At 44.8% G+C, this 21345-nt stretch overlaps 1 protein-coding gene and 1 long non-coding RNA gene across 4 annotated transcripts; one reads left to right on the top strand and one right to left on the bottom strand.

Annotated features, from left to right (window-relative positions):
* Window positions 1-873: 873 nt before the first annotated feature.
* NPL (N-acetylneuraminate pyruvate lyase) lies at window positions 874-21250 on the bottom strand. 3 transcript variants are annotated; one of them, XM_083743968.1, is made up of 12 exons: window positions 21095-21250; window positions 19214-19315; window positions 16766-16839; window positions 14496-14583; window positions 12269-12326; window positions 11263-11338; window positions 9984-10076; window positions 7965-8113; window positions 7136-7182; window positions 5286-5370; window positions 4055-4094; window positions 874-2274 (listed from the first exon to the last, which is right to left on the bottom strand). In XM_083743968.1, exons 1-12 carry the CDS (start codon window positions 21184-21186, stop codon window positions 2123-2125), a joined length of 1056 nt encoding a protein of 351 aa, XP_083600094.1. In that variant the 5' UTR covers window positions 21187-21250; the 3' UTR covers window positions 874-2122. The 3 variants fall into 3 exon arrangements, with proteins under 3 accessions (XP_083600094.1, XP_083600093.1, XP_083600095.1); XM_083743967.1 differs by lacking the exon at window positions 21095-21250 and adding an exon at window positions 19552-20889 and having other exon boundaries at window positions 1686-2274; XM_083743969.1 differs by lacking the exon at window positions 19214-19315 and having other exon boundaries at window positions 1686-2274; window positions 21095-21241.
* On the top strand, window positions 8588-9161 carry LOC310846931. The gene is made up of 2 exons (XR_014565637.1): window positions 8588-8904; window positions 9018-9161. It is a non-coding gene; the product is annotated as an uncharacterized lncRNA (long non-coding RNA).
* Window positions 21251-21345: the final 95 nt, after the last annotated feature.

The raw sequence follows: 21345 nt of genomic DNA, 5'->3' as shown, positions 1-21345 counted from the left end.
GTCCCTCCTTTCCCCCTCCCCATGAGTACTTTCCAGGGGACAAAGGGGAGCTGGCAGTTTCCTGCCCCCAGAGGGAAGAGCTGATCATTGTCCTTTGTTCCAGTCCATGTTGAATCCACTCCCATAGGCAAGTCCTTTGTGACCTTGATGGTCTTCTGTCTGGGACCATCAAGGTTGTCATGCCAACTGGGTACGGCTCCTGTGTATGTGCTGGTACGGTTAGGGGATTATGGCCGTCCTGTATCAAACCATACCCCTTTGATAGTCCTTCCTTCATGGAGTAAAATAAAAGTGGACCGGTGTAAATCCAATGTATGGTTGATTTACTATGAATTTTTAACAGAAATGTGTATGTCGTGTGTGTGTGTGTGTCGTGTTTGTACAAACTGAATGACTGGGGGGGGGGGTAGGGTTTCCTGCAACACTCCCATAGCCATAGCCCTGGATTTATACAACCACTGTGCTCTAACCCTCTCTCCAGCTCGCTGCCTTTACCAGCCTGCAACCTTTCCCTCCTCCAGGTCACATCAAAGCCAACTCTAGAACACTAACAATGGCTTTTGTTCAGAGCTGGAGGAGGAGACCCACCCATTTGGCTTGACCTGTAGGACTAATTGCAGTCATTAACAGTCAACAGGTTTACCATGATTGACTCAATGGGTATGGTTGTAAGTTGCTGAATTACAACTTATTACTAAACTGAAAACTATGGAGACACCTGATCTGAATAGAGATATTGGATTCTCGTCTCATTACATATGCTAAAGCTATTTTTGGTCATCTGCATACTATCCCTTGCTTTTTACCATACCCATTCAGTCAATCACCCATCTCCTACTACCCTTCTGAGAAAAGCCCCACCCCACCCTCCCACTATATATAAGAGCCTGGTGACTTCTGTTTCAGTCTGTCATGCACACGAAAGCTTACACCAAGAACAAACTTAGTTGGTCTCTAAGGTGCTACCGGACAATTAAAAAAAATAATAATAGCAGTGTGTGTGGTTGTGTAGAATAATCCAGAGTGGGTGGGAGATTTTAAGCTATGATCCAGATCAGTCCCCCCTCAGCTGCTATTTGCATTGGAAGAAAAGCTCCCATTAGATTAACTTTTAAAAGGCCATTCACACACTTAGCAATGGAACAACATTCAGTAAGAACCCTGTGTGTGTGCTACAGAATGTTCCCCAGAATTCTTTGCCAGGGGCACAGGTTACTTGTCAGAAGAGTCCGGGTATCTGACCTTGAGATCCTAACTGGTATGGAGAATCTGCTGCAGCCATGGGGGTACATAGAGCAGCTTCCTACTAACCGTGGACAGTCACTGCCAATCAGTGTTAACAATGGTCTGACTCAGGATGAGGCTCCCTGATGTGAGTTGTAAAACAGCCTGATGGGTGGAGAGGCTTCCTGGCCTCATCTCCAGCCTAGACCTGTTTCCTAGAAAGCACTGATTTTGAAGCAAGAGGCTTGAGTCCCACTATTGGATCTTCTCATGAGGAATCACCTCTAGGTGCTTACTGAAGATTGGACCTCCTGGCAGGATAGCTTTAGCTCAGTGTTTCCCAAGCTTGGGTCTCCAGCTGTTTTCAGACTACAATTCCCATCATCCCTGACCACTGGCCAAGCTGGCTGAAGCTAATGGGAGTTGGAGTCCAACAATGTCAGCAACTCTGCAGGAAGATAGAAGTTTCCAGAGTCTGGGTTCTTTAAACACAATTCAGGTTTACAAGGTACTAAATCCAGTTATATCACTGTATTTTGGTTAGGGATATGAAAGTGGCAAGAAAAGCATAAAGGAGTTTGGCAGTCTAAGCTGTGTCTTGATTCCCCAATAGTGCAAAAGAATGATAGACATTCTGTCAACAGCATCTTCCTATTTTCAAAATAAGCTATTTTCTTCTTATTGGAGAGGCATCCTATCCTTGCCAAGCAGCAAAGCAGCTACTGTTTTCCATCCAGGCAAGGTATGTAGAGGGCATCAATGCATAGTCCCTGTTAGGAGTCTCTGAGTAATTTCCTCACGGAAGCTGAGCAGTCAGGATGCATCTCAAGTATGGAAGTGAGACCTGTTCACCAAGTTGCATGGCCCATGTTCCTATGTCCACATTGGATACTTAAAGTCAGCTGTAGCAACAGTTCTTCAGGCTCTCCAATTTGGGTTTTACATTGGCAATGAACTCCTCAGAGGCACTTGAGAGTGGAAGTCGTGGGGGACCCATGGGTATCCCTGAAAGCAGAGTCACGATTGCTTTGGTCTCTGCAACGCCAAAGCCTAGCCAAAAGAAAAAAGGACACAAATCATTCCACAACAAAGTTTCTGCCCCACTCTATAGTCGATGATGGAGGTCACAGCCACACCATACATTTTAAGCACCCATACCAATTCAAAAGTCATGGACAATCTTAAGAACTGTAGTTTGTTAAGGGTGCTGGGAAATGTAGCTATGTGAGACTAGTACCCTTAAACGACAGTTCACAAGATTTTGAGGGAAAGCCACAACTGTTACAAGAGTGCTTTACAATGTATAGTGGGGATGTGACTAAAATAATTTCTTTTCATAAAAGAGCAGGGGGAGAGAAACCCTACGATTTACTGCCTCTCAGGAAGTCTGGCCCTTGCCCCCAACCTTTTAGCCAACTGACTGGTCCCCAACCTTTAATTATTGAATGTTTTTGACAGAAAAGTTAAAACATAATATTGTAATCAGATTTATTGGGTTTTCCAGTGTTCTAAGCTTTTAGTTTGTTGTAATTCTTACTATAAGGGATGCGGGTGGCGCTGTGGGTTAAACCACAGAGCCTAGGACTTGCCGATCAGAAGGTCGGCGGTTTGAATCCCCGTGACGGGGTGAGCTCCCGTTGCTCGGTCCCAGCTCCTGCCAACCTAGCACTTCAAAAGCACGTCAAAGTGCAGGTAGATCAATAGGTACTGCTCCGGCGGGAAGGTAAACGGTGTTTCAGTGCACTGCTCTGGTTCGCCAGAAGCGGCTTAGTCCTGCTGGCCACATGACCCGGAAGCTCCCTCGGCCACTAAAGTGAGATGAGCACCGCAACCCCAGAGTCGGCCATGACTGGACCTAATGGTCCGGGGTCCCTTTACCTTTAATTCTTACTATAGCCCTGCAAGTCAGACAAAAGAACAACCAAATCATAGAATTTAGAGTTGGAAGGCACCACAAGGGTCATCGAGCGCAATCCCCTGCAATGCAGGAATTTTTTGCCCAATGTGATGTCTTCATATTGTAGCTGGGGCAGCAGAAGGCCTGACAGACTGACCTGCCTAAAGGCTTCCCAGTAAGGGCAGTGCAGAGGTGAGATTCCATGTGGGAACTTACTGATTCAACATGACAATGTCACATGAGCTCTCAAAATTCTAGGGCTGACTATACCACACATGACATGCATTTACTGCCTGACATGGAGCGTTACTGTTGCTAAACATTTGGGGAATCTGGCTAAATTCTATGGCAGCGAACAAGATAATATTACAAATGGATACACAATGGAATATATACAGATGAAATCTGAGGCATAGTTCAAATGTACAAGCTGCTAGATGGTTAGCATTTAGTACACGCACTTTAGTGTAAGCACTTGAGTACAAATAATTTGTTACTATAATCTACTACAATCTTACAGTAATATTTTTAAATATTTACATTTTTAAAGAAAGGTATTTGGAAAAGAAATCGAGGTCTGAAAATCAAAGCAGTAGGAGAAAAGCCATGGGCGTAGCCAAGGAGGGGCAGGGGAAGCTCTCCCCCCAAATCAAAAAAAATCAATAAAAACCAATACAAATCTGAGGTTCTGCCCCCTCCTAACAAAAATCCGGGCTACGCCCATGAGAAAAGCTGCATTTGAAGAAAGTGCAAGGGGCAATTTGCAAAGGAAAAATGGAGAGAGAGAGAGTTAAGTGGAGTCTTTCAGAACATATCTGCGCTTCTTGGGCAATAAAAGCTTTTTAAAAAAAAGGAAATTCAGAAGCATTCAATCCACTTTGGATAAACCATGTCTGATGGGCAGAAAAGGATTCAGTCTATTGTGGTACCTACCCTGTGCAATGAAAAAGCTGATTACTTCCTGGGTACTGTACTAAGAGACAGAAAATAAATTTATTAATTTCATTATAGGTAATTAAAAAAGTGTAGGGCAACTGGAGGTGGTATACACAGTGTTATCAGGTAATTAGGGGAGAGGGAACAATGACGGATTGGGAAGGGAAGTGCACACAGGATCTGAGGTGGGTGCAATGAAAGTGTTCATTTAAATTTTTGGCAGAGTGCCAGCCTGTTTGCAAATACAGGATAGGTGCTCCTCATTCAGCAAGTGATACAAGTCAAGAAACCTGTTCCCATTTGCCCATTGTCCCAAGTTGGGTGAAGGGTAATGGGGAGATGCTCACGGCCTAGGACCCTCGTACCTACGGGACCGCCTCTCCTGGTATGCCCCACGGAGAGCCTCAAGGTCCATAAATAACAACACCCTAGTGGTCCCGGGCCCTAAGAAAGTTAGATTGGCTTCGACCAGAGCCAGGGCCTTTTCAACTCTGGCTCCGGCCTGGTGGAACGCTCTGCCTCATGAGACCAGGGCCCTGCAGGATCGGATTTCTTTCCGCAGGGCCTGTAAGACAGAGTTGTTCCACCTGGCCTTTGGCTTGGAGCCAATTTGATTCCCTCCCTCTTTTTTCCCCCCCTCTCTTTTCCTTCTCCTCCTGCAATGAGGCTACATTTTAATATTTTAATGTTCCATTATTTTAATGTTGTATTTTATTTTTGTTTTTAAGTTGTAATCATTCATCTTGTTTTTATTATTGCTTGTAAGCCGCTCTGAGCCCAGCCTTGGCTGGGGAGGGCAGGGTATAAATAAAAAATTATTATTATTATTATTATTACTTTTAGAGTGTGTTAACTGTACTGTACAACTTACGGGGGGGGTTATACTCCGGGGATAGAGCATAATGCCAAAATTGTGTATAGTCAAAACACAATGGGTTAAATGGTGGGTGGGGGTGCCATTCCCCCCCTTCATTTTTTTTTGGCTAAGTGCGTAAAGCTGAATAGAGTTCATCTGTCTCGAGAGACAATGGAGTGCACCTCCAGGGGTGAAGTCAAACAGCTGCGTTAGCAGCGCCCAGGTGACCTCTCTGGGGTGCAAGCCTGGTCAGCACCTATGGAGGTCCTGGGCTGCCAGTGTAAGTTGGGTGTTACCCGTACACAAAAGGAAGGAGGAATCTGTAATCATACTATGATCCACTGTCATCAGCTTCAGTTAGAAATATCATACCTGATATTTTTGTGCCAAGGAGAGGTCTCCATTGGCAAAAGCTTCCAGCATTGAGTTATTTGCCTTGCCCAGATAGTTATAGGTGCTGTACAAAAACAAAAGCCAACAGAGCAAAGGCAGAGTTAGTATTAATATGTGCCGCCATAACTAGAATCGATTGAGCAGAATAGCAAATCTGAAGCTATCCTTCCAGTGCAAAACGGGGACTTGCTCCTGCACAGAGTAGCATGTCACGTGTAATAAGCTACTAAAAGGGAGAAAGTGGGAGGGGAGATGCTCCTGCACAGAGTAGCATGTCACGTGTAACAAGCTACTAAAAGGGAGAAAGTGGGAGGGGACTTGCTCCTGCACAGAGTAGCATGTCACGTGTAATAAGCTACTAAAAGGGAGAAAGTGGGAGGGGACTTGCTCCTGCACAGAGTAGCATGTCACGTGTAATAAGCTACTAAAAGGGAGAAAGTGGGAGGGGACTTGCTCCTGCACAGAGTAGCATGTCACGTGTAATAAGCTACTAAAAGGGAGAAAGTGGGAGGGGACTTGCTCCTGCACAGAGTGTGCCCTCTGTGGTTACCATTCTAAATGGGGCAAGGAACCTTTTCAGACTCAGAGCCACATTCCCCTCTAGACAAGTTTCCAGGGGCCACAAGACAGGGTGTCCAGGGCCAAAGGCAAGAAATGCAACATTGGCACAAGAGGCTGCTTTCTTCCTATCCTTCGCCATCCAGGGAAGGAAGAGACGTGATCAGAGTTCAAGGACACCCTCCCTGCCGGGCGAAAACACTCAAGCAGGATGCAAAACATAATTGGTTGAGAGTAATCAACCAACGCGTTAGCATGCTGAATGTGAATGGGCCCTTAGCCACAACACTACTTACTCTAATATGGTCAGCAGGAGAGGGCAGAAGGTGCAGATAATAAGAATTTGCAGGCAAAAAGCTAGACAGGTGTTTCCCAAAGTTGGCAGTACCGCTCCCTGGAGGGCACTGGAATGATCTGGCGGGGGACAGTAGTGGCCTCAGGTGCAACTGGGGACATTGAATAAAAATAAGGGGGCAGTGGAAGAGAATAAAATTTTGAAAAACCATTTGTACATGTTTCATCTATTGTGTAATGATGCTTACCGCCAGGTCGGGCGCTGTTGCAGGATGGCAGCAATGCCTCCCCAGATGGCAGTCATCCTGGAGGTGGTGCATTTTCCCAGGCTTGGGTGAACCTTTTTGGCCTCACCTGATCGCAGCTGGCCTCCCTATTTGGCCAATGGCAGGCAGGCAGGCAGGCTGCTGCACCAGCCCCGCCCCTGAGGTCAAGTGGACTGAGCCACTCCCTTTAATCCCAGGGTCTAGTCCACCTCCTCGTCCAGTTTTGAAAAGCCACGTTTCATCTGTTGTGCAATGAATAAGGTGTCTTATTTACAACATCTTTCTTTACTATGTTGTAGGACATATGTAGAAATATAGATACATAAAAGAATGCAAATTTGTCACAGAATCGTTCTGTTTATTCATTTCCTGGGGGGGGGGGCACTGAGGTTTTTTCTGAAAAGGAAGCAGTAGGCCAAATAAGTTTGGGAAGCTCTGAGCTACACCAATAAAAAGAAAAAAAAATCAGACATGAAGGTTCCCTTCTCATCACTCAGCTGTATAAACAAAAGCTGGTGCAGGGCTAAAAGCAGCCAGAAAAATGAACTGCAAAATGATCCTCTTTGCTAGAAAACTTATACTTTCTCATCCATGTAAAGATGACTGAGGCTGCTAGCCTAACCCTCCTTACCTGGGAGTAAGTCCTACTGAATTCAATAGGATTTACTTCTGAGTAGACATAGTTAGGTTTGCGCTGTGAAAGAGACTGACCTTCCAACTGCCCCAGTCGCTCCCATAGCGAGTGCAGCCAGGAGTTGCTGGTTAGGGAAAGACAAAAAAATACATCTTTTATTTCCTTGAGAAAACAGTAGAACAACTTATTGCTGGGAAGACAGTATTCAGAAAGTGATCATGGCCCCTAAAAAACCAGAGGCATTCCTGCTGGGGATGACCGGAGTGGAAATAACAAAAGCTGACCAGAAATTGTTCATGTTTGCCACTACAGCAGCTAGAACTTTATTAGCCCAAAAGTGGAAACAGAAAGAATACAGACAATAGAGGAATGGCAGATGAAGATTATAGACTATGCAGAATTGGCAAAGCTGACGGGGAAAATCCAAAACCAGAGTAACCAAGTGTTCCAGGGAGAATGGAGTAAATTTATTGAATACATAGGCAATCATTGTAAACATATAAAGACACTAGCAGGACTGCGGTAAAGTTCACCATGTTTAAAAGAAGAAACTTTCTACTTGTGTTTTAAGTTCTAAATAATTTAAGTTAAATGTAGACGTTAGACGGTATAAATGTGTGGTTCTAAGATGTGTTTGATAAAAACCAGATGACGGAGCGGAGGGAAGTCAAAAGCTCAGCAGAGCTAAAAATTTCTAAAAGGTGATACGATGTTATAATATTGTTTTAAAAAATGGAAAATTAATTTTAAAAATTACATAAAAAACAAAAACAAGTGATCACAGCAGCTCTTTGGTAGGCAGAAGATGTCCCCAAAGTGCACATAAAGGACTTCTTGGTTACATCGCTTTAGGAAGCCATATTGCCATTCTAGTACACCAGAGTTATTAATATAGAAATGCCTTACCTCATCCACACCATACAGAAGTACAAACTGGCCTCTATCATTTTTCTTCACACACTGCCCAAAATCCAGGAGGTCTTTATCACTGAACTTCACCCCCTTAAAGGTGGGAATCTGCTCTATCATCCCATTTAGCAGTTCGTAGGCAGTAACTGAACAGAGAGGGAAAGCGAAAGAGAGGAACACCAACAGGTTTTCAAGTCTTACTGGGCAAAGCACATGACCACATCTGGCAAGAAAACATCACAATAGAGGCTGTGAATCTGTCCCAAAATACACTACAAAGAATGTGTTCTTGTGAAAAGGTATAAATATGGGAAGAATGCCCCCAAAAGTTCCGTCTTCCTTATCTGTGGAAGGCAACAGAAATGGAATTCCTTGATCAGAATACACTATAATCTTACACTAGATTTTGCAGGCGTCCTCTTGCCTCAGAGCAGGAACCCTGGGAATTGTGGGCCAAGAGGGAGGTAAAGCAATGTTTAACAGACTATTATTGGCACTCTCACAAAGCTACCGTTTCCCTAGCTTTTTGAGAGGAAACCTTGGCCATTACACTGGCTCAAAATTCATATACCGTATTTTTTGCTCTATAACACGCACCCGACCATAACACGCACCCGGTTTCTGCAGATGGTGGAAAGGAGCGTGAGTTCGATCGTCTGACGGACTTGAGCCCCGTGGAGAAACGGGGAAGCGCCAAGGGGAGGCGCACCCCCCCCCAAAAGCCCTGAGAGGGTCTCAGGGTGTTGAGAGGTCCAGCAGCCTGCAAAAGGGCTCTCCTGCAACCCCCAAACTCCTTTTGTGCTGGAAAGTATGGGGAGGGGGGAGGAAGCGGCAGTCGAGCCTGCAGTCATGGCAGTATCACAACTCTGCGGGAGCAAAGCCTCAGCTCAAGCTGAAGCAGAGATCTTCCAAAAATTACTACCAGGCCGATGGAAAGGTAAAGATTTACTCAAGTCTTTTTTTACCAATTCAGTATATTTTCTTTTAATTGTCAAATAATTCTGTGTACATTGCGGCAGCCTTTGGCTATGTGCAATAAAACTGACTGAGACTGAGATTTACTTTTGGAATTAATTAATTCCTAATTAATTAATTAGGCGGAATTTGGCGTCAAAAGTCCATTCCCGTCTTATTAGTAACTATCACTGCATGGAAACAATTTGCAAGTGAAAAGGTTACTAAATCTTTCTTTATGGATACTGTCTGCTGATGGGAAAGTTGGAGTATGCTAAAGTTAGGAAAAATCATGGGAAATGTTTATTGTTCAATTGCAGGGTATTGCAAGTAGGTTGAAACATCAATAGGCCTTGACTAAACACTTGCAATCAGTAGAAATTTGGATAAATTAAGAGAAATAATAATTGGTTAAGCATGAATATGGAAATGCAGAATAATTTTGTCTATATAAAGAACCAAGAAGAGGGAATGGAGGGAAGTAATGAGGTTTAAAGAACCTCAAAGACAAGGTTTTGAAAAAGGTATCTGTGAATTTTGGGGGTGGGGGAAGTACTATTGTGATTAAATGTGGAATTCAATTGGGAAAACCAATAAAAATTTATTTACAATAAATGTGTCTTGGGTGTGCTCTAAAGTCCAGTGTTTCCCAACCTTGTGCCTCCAGCTGTTTTTGGACTACAATTCCCATCATCCCTTGCCACTGGTCTTGCTAGTCAGGGATGATGGGAGTTGTAGTTCAAAAACAGCTGGAGGCCCAAGGTTGGGAAACACTGCGTGTGGATCTGCTCCTATTCAATCACCAGTACACATCAATGTTCTAGTGAGTTTAGCAATATTATTTCCAAAGATGGAATTAGCTTCTACTATGCTCCTTAGACCATGTCTCTACTAGTACAAGAGATCTGGGGCTATCTTGACCAGCACTACATTCTGAAGCACAATCCTATGCATTTGACATTTGCCTAAATTAGTTTAAACAGCAAACATACACAGAAAGAGCTGCTGAGTCCAACTTTTCCCTGGGATGCATTTAGGATGGTCTAGACGAGCAACACTTACTTTTTATACCAGTCAGGGGAGGGATGTGGTAATAATAGAATGGGATGCCTGGGGCTTCGGAGGCAACATCCCGCAAGAAGGCAACTAGAGCATCTAAATAAGAGAAGACAAGGAAAGCAATTGGAAACCTGGGTAATTTTGAAGAGCACACCTCATGTGCAATGTAGGCCTATGTGACATGCAAGAAGCAACCCCAAACTGCCTACACAACTACCCCCCCCCCATCCAACAGACAGAGTTTAAAATTCACTCTTGAAGGGGTGCTGTAGTCGCTAATTCATCTGGGTCTTCATCTTCCCAACTCGGTTGCCAACTGGAAATATATGGCTTGACGTGGAGAGACCAAAAAGGAGGTAAGGATTGTTCCAGGCTTTCATCTGGGATTCCCAAACCACCAGATCTGATTCATATCAGTGAGGATAAATGATGGTAGCATCTCAAATTAGCACAGAATATGTATGCAGGAAGATGCAAGAACAAAAAGACTGCAGACCCATATCTTCATTACTCGTGAATTGTGAGATGCAAGTCCAGGCTCTATAAAAGTAGAAAACTTCCCAGGAGACTAACTAAGTATATTCAAAGCTTAGCTGAATCCTTCTGCACGGTACGCAGAGGTGGACCTACAGCCATTACCTTTATCTTCCTCTATATTCATGGATGGACATACTCTGCACTAAAACACACACACTCACACTCCCCCAAAACATTCTGGCTAAGGTAACCTGAAATCTGTACAAAGAAAAATGGGCTTTTGCAGCCTATATAAATTATGCAGATTTGTATAATTTATCATGCTCATCTTGCATAATTTATTCATGCTCATCTTGCATAATTTATTCTGTCTCTGTCAGTCAAGAGGAGAGGCAATGAGCTACGGAAGGCACTGGAGCCTCACCTCCTGGTCACTGGAATTCTTATTCAGCCCCCACTCTGGCTTCTGAGATTTTACAAGGTCCATTACCTGATCATTTTAATTTGTGTCTTCCAAGCCACAAGGACTGCAAAGTTGGTTTATTTCCTTTTCAAATGGAAGCAGAGATCCACAGGAAGGTGAACTTGCCCCCAATGCCACATTTTGTGGCTTTTCTACACTCCCATAGAATACAAAGAGGGAATGTAAATTGAAAAGTAACGGCCAAGGAATTGATTATGCAGCAGTTAACAGAAACAGCTCACATCCTCTGGCTTTACCGTATGCACATCCCAACAACATTGTTCTTCACAATATTGAAGACCTGCCTGGGATGTGGATGGAAAGAGGGACCTGCCTCCTCACCTTTCTTCACCTGTTTGAAGAAAGAGGGGGCGATGACAGCTATGCCATCCGCTCCTATTTCTGCTGCATGCTTAGCCTGAAAAGGAAGGAAAGAAATTATATCCATAGAGATTGGCACCATCACGGAAGTGCTAGAAAAGGAACAGATCACTTGTCTATTCCCCAATTACATGAGAATTCCCCAGCTAGAATTATATATACAAATATAACTGGATCTCCCGATGGTATTGTTTCTATAGCCATTCCTGGCTGTTTTGAGGAGGAGGTATTCTGATTGCAAAGCAATTCTTTAGGTGGGCTTTATGTGTCTTGATCATCTGCAGTGATCATATGCTAACAATCAGCTACTCCAAGTATCTGCAATGCAAATAACACTTTATTTTTTTTAAAAGCCGGAACCCACTTACATTCGTTGCAACCATACACTCACCTTATTTTCTTCCTAAAGCTGCTTCCCTGAACCTGGGGCTCTGCAACTGATGTCAGACTCCAACTTCCATCATCTCAAGCCAGCGTGGCCCATGGTCAGGGATGATGGGAGTTGTAGTCCAACAACATCTGGAGAGTGCCAGGTTGGGAGAGGCTGCTCTAGAGGGACCAGAAGACCTGCTATCCTTCATAGGAGGCGGAATTTCAGCAAGTGTAGCTTCTCAACCCTGCACTGACCGGAAGGGAGCCAATGTGCCATGATGGTTAGAGTGCTGGACTAGGATGTGGGAGACCAGGGTTCAAATCCCCACCCAGCCATAAAGCTCACTGCCATTGGGTAGCCTCAAGCCACTCAGTCACACTCAGCCTAACCTCCCTCACAGGGCTGTTGTGATGATAAAATGTGCAGGGGGAGAGTTATATATAGTATGCCACCTTGAGCTCCGTGGAGGGGAGGCGGGATATAAATGCAATGAATAAATAAATAAATGTAGCCGGGACTTTCTCCTTGTGCAGCCAAAGTTCATGGAGGATAAAAACAGGGGGGGGGGGGAATACATTAAAAACACACACTCACCAGTCCCCTTGCTTCTGGTAAACTGAGTGCGCCAACATGAATAATCACGTAATCTAGTCTGCAAAAAAGAAAAGAGGAAAGTGTGTGTGTGTGTGTGTGTGTAGTCTTATTGCTGACAGTCTGCAGTGCAAGCATTTCATAATATCTATTTAACTGCAGCCTTGTCGAGGACAAACTCATGTATTAAAACCAGGTCCATGTGCATGTATGTCTCTGTCTGTATCAGGGTGGGGAAACACAGACCCAGAGGTTGCATAAGGTCTCAGCCGCGTTGTCTCCAGCTATTTTTGCCTGAGTGGGATGTGTCCCCGAGCCATGACAATGCTGCTTGCTTGCCTGAATGGAGGATAGAGAGTGTGAGGGATACCAGCCTCTCGGCTTGAAAAGGTCCCCCTGATCTAATATCTTGGAATAGAAAATCTGCTTTGCTGAGAGGCAATTAAGAATTAACAGAAAAGCAGAAGAGGACACTTGATTCCTTCCTCAGACATCTCCAGTCCAAACTGCTCCACAGCTTTCCCTTTCCCTTGATAGTATTTCACTTGCTTTCAAATGATCTGTTCTAAAGCAACTTGAAGAAGAAGAAGAAGAAGAAAAGAAGGAGGAAGAGGAGGAGGAGGAGGAGGAGAGCATTGGGACTTAATGTGCAGTTAGCCTCTCAGTGCACACACATCAGGATACAGACCTGTGTTCATCACATGTGACAACGTGCAACACAGGGATATATGCCATTTAGTCCAGTGAAGAGGCATATTTATGCAGAAATGCAGGTATTTCAAAAAGATGAACAGCAAAATGGAACACAGAGCAAAAGTAGAACGCTGTCTGTAGGCCATGTTTCAAAAACTTGTAGGGGAAAAGGAGCATATTGAGTCACATTCCCCCCCTTCATGAGTGCCCCAGAAACTCTTCTCTGAAGATTTGTGCCTTCACTTAGCAAGATTTAAAGCCAGCTTAATCAAAAATAAATATCTTAAGTGGTTTACATAAAGTACTATAAATATTCATAAGAGAACACCGATTAAGAAAAAAGAATGTATGATATTCAGTGGGAAAGCCAGGAGTCACAGGACCATGAAAAGAGCTCTGCTGGATCAGGCCCATAGCCCGTCCACACGGTCCAGCATCCTGTTCTCACTGCAGCCGGCCAGGTGCCTCACCTGAGCTCCACAGTGCTCCCCCCACTGGGAGTCCCAGCCACTGGCATTCAGAGACACAAGGACTCTGGCCCTGGAGGTGGAACATCACCACCATACAAAGCATCACCGTTGGCAGATGCTACCTATGCCAGCAAACTGTGGAATGGTCAAAATTATTATTTGGCCCACTCACAGCCGCTTTACAGGTGACATCCACGTGCTCTTATAGAATCAGAGGATTACAGCTATTTAAAGTTTAAGCAGTAGTCAAGGTAGCAAATTAAAAAGACAATGAAAGGGGGCTGCATCAAAGCTGTTGAAATCATTTTTAGCAAGCTTTTTGAAGGGGAGATTAATCTTTAAAAGCAGAAACCAATATATCCACAGACTTAGTATTACAAAGTTAACATCTGCAAGTAGAAGGAAAAGGATTTTTAAAAGCTTTCATGCTCTGTCTGCTCTGCCCTCCAGTGATTTCTACATAATTCATACATAGAATCACAGAATTGTAGAATTGGAAGGGACCCCAAGGGTCATCTAGTCCAACCCCCTGCAATGGAGGAATCTCAACTAGATGCACAGTCATACAACCTTTGCTTTAAAAACCTCCAAGGAAGGAGAGTCCACCACCTTCTGAGGAAATCTGTTCCACTGTCATAAAAGGTAAAGCTATTCTTTCATCTCTGAACCAGCATCATCACAGCCCAGGCACTCTGTGTTAAAGAAACAACACTCTCTCTTTCCCCATATCCCACCTCTCCATCCTTATTTTCAGCCTGCAAGGAATGGTATAGACACAAACAAGACAGACAGCTCTCCTCCTACAAATATCCACTTTTATTTTCCTTGTTTTCTTTGAGCAATGAGAAGAAATAAAGAAATCTGCTGGAGATGAGAGACAGACATTAACATACTGCAGCTTGTTACTTTCAGCAATAGTCTTGAAAAACTGTTCCCCTCTCCCTGGCCTTTAAAGGGGAAAAAAGGAAGGAAACAGAACACAGATTTCACAATCAACTGTCTTTGCTTAGATAGCCAGTGATTTCCATGAAACACACCAATCTGCCCCCCCTCCCCCAGTTACTCACTTATCTTTGCCCTTAGTCACCCACTCTTCGGCCAGCTGCTTCCTCTCCTGAACGCTCAGGGACAGGCCTTCTCCTGTGGTTCCATTTACTGTGACCAAAAAAAGGAAAAAATGGAAGTATTTGCACACATAGAAAGAAGAGATTTTTTTTTTTTTTTTGCAGGGGGAATGATGACTTCAGCATGTTTGCAGGAAGCCTTGCTTCACAGCTAACAATAATAATAAATAATATTTTTTTTATTTATACCCCGCCCTCCCCAGCCAAGATTCAGGGCTAAGGGCGGCTAACAACCAATAATAAAAACAAGTTGATTAAAATACAATTTAAAAGATTAAGATACAACATTAAAACATTAGGATGCAGCCTCTTCACAGGAGGAGAAAGAAAAAAGAAAGAGGGGGGGGGGGAGAATCAAATTGGCTCCAAGCCAAAGGCCAGGCAGAACAACTGTCTTGCAGGCCCTGCGGAAAGAAATCAGATCCCACAGGGCCCTGGTCTCATGAGACAGAGCGTTCCACCAGGCCGGAGCCAGTGCTGAAAAGGCCCTGGCTCTGGTTGAGGCTAATCTGACTTCCTCTAGGGTGTTGCTATTTATGGGCCTTAAGGTCCTCCGTGGGGCAGACTGGGAGAGGCGGTCCCGTAGGTACGAGGGTCCAAGGCCATGAAGGGCTTTCAAGGTCAAAACCAGCACCTTAAATCTGACCCTGTACTCCACTGGGAGCCAGTGCAGCTGGAAAAGCACTGGGTGAATATGCTCCCATGGCAGGGACCCCGTGAAGAGCCTCATGGGGAGCATTGCAGGAACATAGCAAGCTGCCTTATCAGGGCCGGCCCACTCATGAGGAAAGGTGAAGCGACTGCCTCAGGCAGGAGAACCCACAGGGGCCTCCAAGTTCTGGCCTCCAAGGAATGTATTAGCGGTGGCGGCAGCAGCACACCCCATGCCACCTCTACAGAGGCCTCTTGGCCAGTAGGAGGCACTGCTGATCTCCTCCCACCATCTATCTCAGTGTAGATCTTCTTGGAACTTTGAAGTGTCAGGCATAGCTCTAATGGCTTTAGCAACGATGTAGCAGAGTTTTCCTGCACAGCGAAGAAGCTAGTTGAGGTGGAAATGACTAGTCAGCTAGACTCAGAATAACTATTTACAGGATTTATTAAAAGGAAAAATAAAACCAGCAGAGTTTCTGCATACAAAGCAAAGCAAAATAAATCCTTTCTCTCTCTCTCTCTTAACCATACACAGCACTTCTACTCCTAACACACCTAACACCAACTGTACTAGCATTCCTAGATAACAGAGTTGAGTGCTGGTCGTTAACCAATCAGAGTAAGTAGTTTCTAGGTCAAGCAGACCTTGGCTTTCTGCCAAGAGTAAAGTGACACTGCCTTGAGTTAATTGTGTGAAGCCAGAATCTGTAAGTTTTCATGAGAATCAATTAACAGAAACTGAACAGATCTTTAGTCCCCCCTGTTCCTGATGTAGATCTTTGCTCATCCCTTATTCCCTGGAGGGGTGGGGTGGGCGCCATTTTGTGGTTGACTGCAGGGGCCAAAATGTCTTGGTCCAGCCTTGCCCCTTATACTGGGTCAGATCTGTTGGCCCATGGTACAAGGGCTAAAGTTCACAGAGAGATTTAAAAAAAACCAATCTCTTCCCAGGGAACTCTGGGAATTATAGCTTTGCGTGGAGGAATAAGGGTCTCCAAACAACTCTCAGCACAGTTCCCACAATTCTTTGGGGGAAGCATGCACATGGGACCTATCACAGCAGAAACTTCCATGGAGAAGGCTCTGTTTCAGAAACAAGTACCTACAAAAACCACACGCTGCAACAATAAATTAGCCATTTCAGTTGTCATAGGCCTCCCTGGAGTGAATATGGGCAGCCAAGTTATCTTCCAGACTGTGCATAGACTCTTTTGATAAGAAGAGCTCTGCTGCATCAATCAGACCAAGGGCCAGCATCCCATTTCCCATAGTGGCCAATCAGATGCCTTCCTACATTGCAGGGGCTGGACTAGATGACACTTGAGGTCCCTTTCACCTGTACAATTCTATGCCTCTGGAAAGCCTAGAGTACAATAGCACTCTCCTGCTGTTGCTCCCCAAACTGACACATTCAGAGGCGTGGCATTCTAATCCTGAAGGTAATATAAAGTTATCACGACATATTGTGTCATCTTAGATGTCCGGGGCTGAAATGATAGCCATTTCTGTGTAGGAGACAGTCCACACAAAAGCAAATGGTCTCATAAGCCATATCTTACCAAAGACATTCTTCACACCTTGCTCATTTATCAGGTAGTCCACATATTGGCCAATCACAGAGAGGTTGATTTCTCTGAAGAAAGGAACACAAGACAGGAAGCATGATCACCTATATCCGTAACTGAAAAGAAAAACCCAGAATGTGAAGTGCCAGGCATGCACACACGAAAACTGAACCTGAACAACCAATCTTCCCTCGCCAGACAGATCATAGAATCATATGATAAAAGGCATCACTCCCTTCAGGACGCTAATGCCATATTAATTTTGTTTCCATTCACAGTTTTTCTGGTGTTTTCACAAATGACACAAAAACAGAAACCAGGAAGCCAAAGAAAGGAGAGCCCAGAGCATGAAAATGTTCAACCATGTTTTGCAGGCTGCAAAAGCTGTTGTCCCCTCCTTGTTCCTGTTTCGTCCCTGCTATCTCTGGATAGCTTTCCAACTCCGAATGGGAGCAGCAGGAAAACACCGTCTGCCTGACGTCACCAGGTTTTGCCAAGAGCAGAGGGCTCAGAAACGCTGTTCTGTCTAGCTGCCGGTCCAAGTGGGGCTTCTGGATACAGAGCAAGCAGCAAACCAAAGAGGGAAGCCCATCTGTTTTCCCGTTTCCCACCCCGTCCCACTTGGAAGAAGCCCCAGTCCATGGCCCATGAACGTTCAGGGAAGCCCATCCTGCCTCTTTGAAAGGCATTGGCACGGCCACAGGAGCAGGAGGAAGTCCTGGGCCAAGGCATCGTTGCCACAGGGGGTCTGGCTCCAAGGTCACCTCACTTGTTTGTACCAAGGTCAGCGTTGTTAATAAGTGCCTCACCCCTTGCTGACGGAAGCAAACTAGTGATCTGTGAAGATGGGTCACATTCCTGAAAAGAGAATGGCTGACCAACAACACTGTCTGTTTTTCCTTCCTGATAAACTCTGAGTAGTCCTGTTCAGCTCTTGATCTTAAGCTTGCCGGGTTGTGCAGGGCTCCAGGAGCCAGAGAGGCAGCACAGGAATAAGCAAGAGTCTGTTTTTTAAAATTTAGTTTTCTTTCATTAAATGGGGGTGGGGTGGGGGCTACCATTATGGTTTATTCCAATGGTGGGCCAATTTCACCCTTCTATAGTCCACTTTTTTTCTTCTTACTAGAACTACCACAGTTTTATATTTATATTTATTGCATTTAATCTAGAAGTATTTATAAACTGCTTAATATTTATAAAATCTCTAAGAAATGTACATCATAAAAAGCATATTCAGTATGATTTTTAATATATATATAAAAAATTCATGGATACAATCAAAACCTACATTAAAGGGAGCGACTGGTCCTTCTGAACTTTAGGTGGAAGTGAGAATTGTGATTTTTCCATTGATTAAATAGGCAGGCAGTTTCCTGAATTCACCAGCAGGGAGTGTTTGCTGATTCTCTTGAACGCCTGTCATCTCCCCCACCAGGCAAGAGATCCTAACTATACAATCTTAACAGTTAAGGTTTAACTAATCTGTGTTCAATGACTGCCCAAGCATGCATGGTTGCTTAAGAACGGATGAGAGGATCAGACCAAGGTCTACCCAGTCCAGCACTATTTGCAAGAATTCCAGCAACCAGCATGCATTGGGTTGGCCACTAGAAACTGGATAATGCAGGGAGCCAGACTGCCTAGTCTACACTAGAATAATACATCTGCAAAGGATTGGATCCAAACACCTGCTCCAGATCAGGATCCTCCACATCTTACAAAGGAGCCCACTTGGGCGAGGAGCTAAAGAGGAACTTCAGGCATCTCCAAGGGACTGTGTGCAACCTTTGGGATGTTGGGTTCCCTCTCCTCGGAACAGCAGGTCACAGTGCCACTTCACAAATTGCTTTAGAAACACCTCTCCATTTCAAAAGTGGTTGCCATAGAGAAATGGTGACTCCTTAGGTCAGCCATCCAAGAGCCCTCAAGATGTTTCTGAATACAAGTCCCATCAGCCTTAGCCATGCCCTAGTGGAGTGGGTCTTTGAATTCTGGCATCCAGGTACACAGAGCCATACAGAGTAACTTTGTAGGTTATGTATTTCACACACACTGGAGGTCTTTGCTCTGAGGAATTTAAAGAAGGGGAGGCAGCAGTATGGGAAAGGAAGAGATAACAGTCCAGGTGCAAATAAGCAGCACGCTGCCTCTGAAGAAGTGCAAACAGATACCTCAAGCAAGTGAGCCAAGCCATCTGCTTAATAGGCTTAAAACATAGTATTTTGTAGTTGCAGAGAAGTTGTGCTCTAAAATTTGATGGCAAGACCCAACACACTGGTTAATTATTGCCATATTAAATCCAATTTCCCCCTTTCTGTTGCAAGACATGTGCAGATAGGCAATGAAGGATATGATAAAACGAATCATGATCTGTGTCTGTGATTTATTTAAGAGCCCATCAAACCTTACTGCCGTTGCTTTGAAGGCCAAGGAGATAGTTACCCATCTGGAGTCATTGGCGTGACAGTGGCTGCCACCACACCCTGCAGTTTCTTCTGGGCTGCCATAGAGCGGTTGGGGTGGAGTCCGAGAAAGAGAAGAGCCCTGGTTGTGACAGGAAAATAAGCAGATGTTGAGTAGCCCTCTCTTAACCCTTACAGACAGAGTCCAGGACAGAGAGAACTTTCTATTGTTTTTTCAAAAACAATATGCAGTTTTGGCAAACATTCAGCAACAAGACAAATAAACAGCAACCCAACAGCACATAACGTACCTTGCCTCATGACTGCATTTTTAGTTTTTAAAAGCTCTTATTGCTTTTAATGGCTGTACAGTGGTACCTCTGGTTGCGAACAGGATCCGTTCTGGAGGCTCGTTCGCAACATGAAAAGCCCACAACCTGAAGCGTCGTATCTGCGCAGCGCGATTTGGCGCATGTGTGCATGCATGAAGCACGATTTAGTGCTTGCGTGCATGTGCGAGCAGCGAAACCCAGAAGTAACCCTTTCCGGTACTTCCGGGTCGCCGCAGGACGCAACCTGAAAAAACATAACACGAAGCAAACATAACATGAGGTATGACTGTATTTGTTTTGCAAGCCACCCTAGAGAGCCTATGTTCTGGGAATCCTATGGATTTCATGATGCAGTAAGTAAATGCATATGGCATTCACTTCCACAATAATGGAAGCTGCTGGAGGAGGGAAAGGAAACGAAAAGGCTGTTGCCCTTTATGCTCTGCTTGTGGGCATCTTGGATACATCTGGTTGGTCACTGGATGAAACAGGATCCTGGCCAGAACCAGTATTCCTAATTCAGACGTTACAGAGAAATAGAACTGAGTATCATTAATGTACTAATGACACCTTGCTCAGAATTCCCTCATGGCCACTCTCAATGGATTCACCTAGATATTAGACAGATATTCAATAGACAGGGGAGAAGATGATACCACCACAGTTATAGGTGGAGCCCAGTCATGTGGTCCCAAATATCTGAAGGAGAGAGGACTCCTTCCGTACGCACCTGCCTGGATATTATAATCGGTGCTATTAGCAGTGCTTGCTGCCTTCTAAGGCCTGCAGGATGAAGACCCATAACATGACTTTCTCGGTGGTGGTTCCTCCCTGCCAACAAACATCTAGTGCCATCATTGTTCACTGTGGCTTGGTTCAAATACACATCTTTGCCCAGGTCTTGGGCAAGAGGGAGATAGTGCTATAAGATCTTGCTGTTACTGAGTTGCAGTAACCTTGAGGTGAAGGGTGGGCTATAAATCCAAATGACTATCTTATCTCTCTATCTAAACTGCTGACTTTCACATTTCAAAGGTAGAGTGACCATTGCTTCTTTGGGTCCCTAAGTGTTTGTGTTTTCAAAGAACTTCATGAAATCACCCTCAAGATTCAACAACCTCTTGCACAAGAAGGCACTTATACCACACCCCTTCCTTCTCCTCTGCCTTTGAGGAGAAACCAAACCACAGCCCTTCAGCCTGAAAAAGAAGTGGACAAACCACTTTGTGACTTTCACTCCACCAGCCGTAACTAAAGGAAGCAATAAGACGGACAGCTGCAGTTTTGCATTTTGCACACAAACTGTCTTCCTGGACGGTCTGGAACCAATATGAAAATACCATTGCTGTTGTGTTAATAAAGATACACCACTGCTTCAGGGCGTTCCTCCCTGTGCAGGGCAGCACGCACAGTTAAGGACTGCATTGTTACAGATGACCAGTCCCTGGGACCATGGCATAGCAAAGCAATAACCTCGCCCTATTCATTGCCCAGGAGCCCTGAACTAGCGTCCTCCTTTGCCAACCAAGCTGGTACCACGCGCAACCCAACCACCGGCAGCCATGGGCACAGGGCGCCCGCTCTCTCACCTGGCCCAGCCGAGGAAGTTCTGCTGCCGGCTTCTACGAATCAGGCGGCTTTGCTGCTGCTTTAAAAGAAAGAAATAAACATGACTGAGCATGCCCACAGGTTTGGAGCATGCTCAGAACAAAGAGGCGAATTCACTGCAGCTGCATTCAGCAGTTCAACGCAGCTGCCGGAGTTTGCTGGCTGAGAGTGAAAACAGGGAATTGTAAATGCAGGCTCAGCAGGGTGAAATTAAGACATACATCAGGCATAG

The sequence above is a fragment of the Podarcis gaigeae genome, assembly GCF_964106915.1.
Source record: "Podarcis gaigeae genome assembly, chromosome: 6".
Classification (NCBI taxonomy): Eukaryota; Metazoa; Chordata; class Lepidosauria; order Squamata; family Lacertidae; genus Podarcis; species Podarcis gaigeae.
This window is presented reverse-complemented; position numbering and strand designations above follow the sequence as displayed.